At 32.1% G+C, this 2,820-nt stretch overlaps 1 protein-coding gene across 1 annotated transcript in view; it reads left to right on the top strand.

Annotated features, from left to right (window-relative positions):
* Positions 1-1,952: 1,952 nt before the first annotated feature.
* Positions 1,953-2,820, top strand: part of LOC101514217 (uncharacterized) — a 14,599-nt gene continuing 13,731 nt past the window's right edge. The window contains exon 1 of the mRNA XM_004492042.4: positions 1,953-2,294. Within this exon, the coding sequence (XP_004492099.1) occupies positions 2,172-2,294 (123 nt within the window). The 5' untranslated portion in view covers positions 1,953-2,171. The remainder of the gene's footprint in view (positions 2,295-2,820) is intronic.

Below are 2,820 nucleotides of genomic sequence, written 5' to 3'. Positions count from 1 at the left end.
TCTTTCCAAGTTAGGGATAAGTCCTAGTCAAATTGTGTCCTCATCGTCAAACTTCGCTTGTCAGACATTGTATTCACATGATCACCAAGAGATACTATGGTCCCTTCAAAATCACTAAACAAATTGGTGAAGTTGCTTTTGAATTACTATTGTCTAAAACTAACAGAATTCACCTTGTTTTCCATGTGCCCAAATTGAAACCATTTCATGGTGATTCTACTCCAACCCTATCACTTCCTACAGAAACATTACACAATCAACCACTAGTTTACCCTGTGGCAATACTGGACTAGTAGGGGGCATTAAATTCTCCACCCAAGGTTCTTATTCAATGGTCCAACACTTTTCTAGAAGATGCTACTTGGGAGTTGTTTTCAGACATTCAACATAATTACCCTGACTTACACCTTAAGGACAATGCGTTTTTTTGAAGTTGGTGGAGATGTCATGGCACAAGACGAGGACCAAGAAATTAAAGATGAGATGAGAGAGGAGATACCTCAAATTAGGTCAAAGAGAAAAAGGGTCAAGCCCAAATGGCTAAGGGACTATGAGGTGCTCCGTAATCCCAAATGAACATACACTAGGTGTTATTTCCTTGTCTAAACATTTAAGAAAAACCTAGATGGTTTATTTCCCAATTCTAAGAATATTGTTAAGATTGTACCGTTGCTAGATTTGTATGAGTCACCATTGACAATTGTAATAATACTATTTTGAAGGGTTATATATGTAATGAATGGGGAATGAAATAACACAAGGAAATCCATTATTAAGAACTTTTATCTTTTGTCTAAGGAGGAGCTTCCCTCGAAGGAAAATATTTTTTATTTAACATTGCAAATTATCTTAAAGGTGATTTTCAATCAAAAAATAATCTTAAATTACCCTTCTTCTTGATGATGAAGACGGAGACAAAAGAGTGGTAAACACTAGGGTTGTGCAAAAAATCCGGTTATGTGGCCCAAATCTAAAACCGAATCCAAATCCATTTTAAATATCAGGTTAAAATCACATGGTTATAATCCGGTGTATTTATGAACTGGTTGAATACCCACTTATGTTTTATATTTGGATTTGGTTTTTATCTGGTTTTTAACCACTCAACTCCCAAAAATCATAAATCTTAAAAACTCTAAAACAATTTTGATTTTGCCATCACTCCGTCGACCTTCCACCTTTCGGCCGTGTTTTCTGACAATTTATTACTAACTTCATTGAGATATTACTAACTTCATTTAATCAATTACTTATTACTAGAGTTGTCAAAAAAGCCCTAAATTCCAAAGTCTCATTAAATTTTTTTTTTTACTAAGTCTCTAATATTAAACCAATTTTTTTAAAGGTCCGACTCATTATTTCACTATTTTTTGTAGGCTTAAGGGTGGGGCTCACAAGCCCCCAATATTTTGTTAATTTTGAGATTTTTTTTTTTGAAAACTTTTTCAAAAAAATATCAGAAAAAAATTAAAAAACTGTTTTTTGTCTTAGAAAAATTTTAAATCGAATTTTTTCTCAACAAATTTGTTGAGAAAAGTTTTTAAAAAATTTATCGAAAAAATCAAATTTTGTTTTCTCGAATTAAAAATATTATAAATTAATTTTTATCGAAAAAAATCAAAAAAATTTTGAAAACAATTTTAAGAAAAAAATTATTTTTCAAAAAAAAATAAAATAAAAACTGATTTTAAAATTGAATTTTTCGAAATCAATTATTTAACCATAACTAATTTTACATTAATTTTATAATCAATTTTAAACTAAATAATAAATTTGATTATAAATTTAAATCTATATATTAATTTTAAAATAGATATACTTTGGCTTTTTTTTTTAAAAAATCAACCATGCCCAGCGCTCGTAGACACGCTAGACCTAGATTAAAGTTGTTTCTAATTGTTAGAAGTTAGCAATATGGTATGGTATAGTCTATTTTTCTCATATTAAAAATAGTGGTAAATCAGCAAAACGTAGGATGACTACTATTTTGATGGCGTGGACGAAGAAAGTGTAGTTTTGGACACACGAGTCGTTTCATTCTCTTTTACCTCATCCGTCTCCTGTTGCATATCCGTGCGTGTTTACCTCTTTTCTGAAAAGAAAAAAAAAACCGTTATTCTTCTCTTTTCTAGAGAGAGAGACTTAGAGAGGGAGAGGAAAGTAGTGAGACGATGGATAACACCATTGACCTCAGAATCACCACAACCATGGCGGCATCATCCGAGAATCACAACCCTCGCCTTCCAACCAAAACCAGAGAAGAAGGCGAACTCTCTTCTTCGGATGACGGCGATGTATTCTTCTTCTTCTCAAAACCCTACCTACAGTTTCAGTTTCTCGTTTCTGCAATTTTTTGTTTTCGTTTTTCCTATTTCTTCGGTCGGAATTTGCATGTTATCTTGTTGCTATTGGATCTGAGATAACAACACTCTGTTTTGTTAAGCTTGTATTAGTGAACACTTCGGTTTAGGGTTTAATGTTTCTGCGTGTCAAGGATTTGTTAATGCGTAATTTAGCGGTTAATCTGAACTAGCTTAGAAATTTATCTGTTGCAGAACTGAAATTACAACAATCGGTTTTGTTTAGCTTATATTTGCGAACAATGTGGTGTAGGTTTTTATTCTTTTAAACATTAGAAATGAAAAATGAGAGCGTATTAAAATTTGTAAGCATGTGTTGGAATCAATGTATTGTTCTTGGAACTTCAATTCAATTGATAAGTATTTGTTAATGAGTAATTTCGTGGTTCAGATGAACTAGCTTGCAAATTTATCTTCTGTGGAACTGATGTTACAATGTATTTTGCCAACACTGTCGTGT

Source organism: Cicer arietinum, chromosome 3 (genome assembly GCF_000331145.2).
Source record: "Cicer arietinum cultivar CDC Frontier isolate Library 1 chromosome 3, Cicar.CDCFrontier_v2.0, whole genome shotgun sequence".
NCBI lineage: Eukaryota > Viridiplantae > Streptophyta > Magnoliopsida > Fabales > Fabaceae > Cicer > Cicer arietinum.
This window is presented reverse-complemented; position numbering and strand designations above follow the sequence as displayed.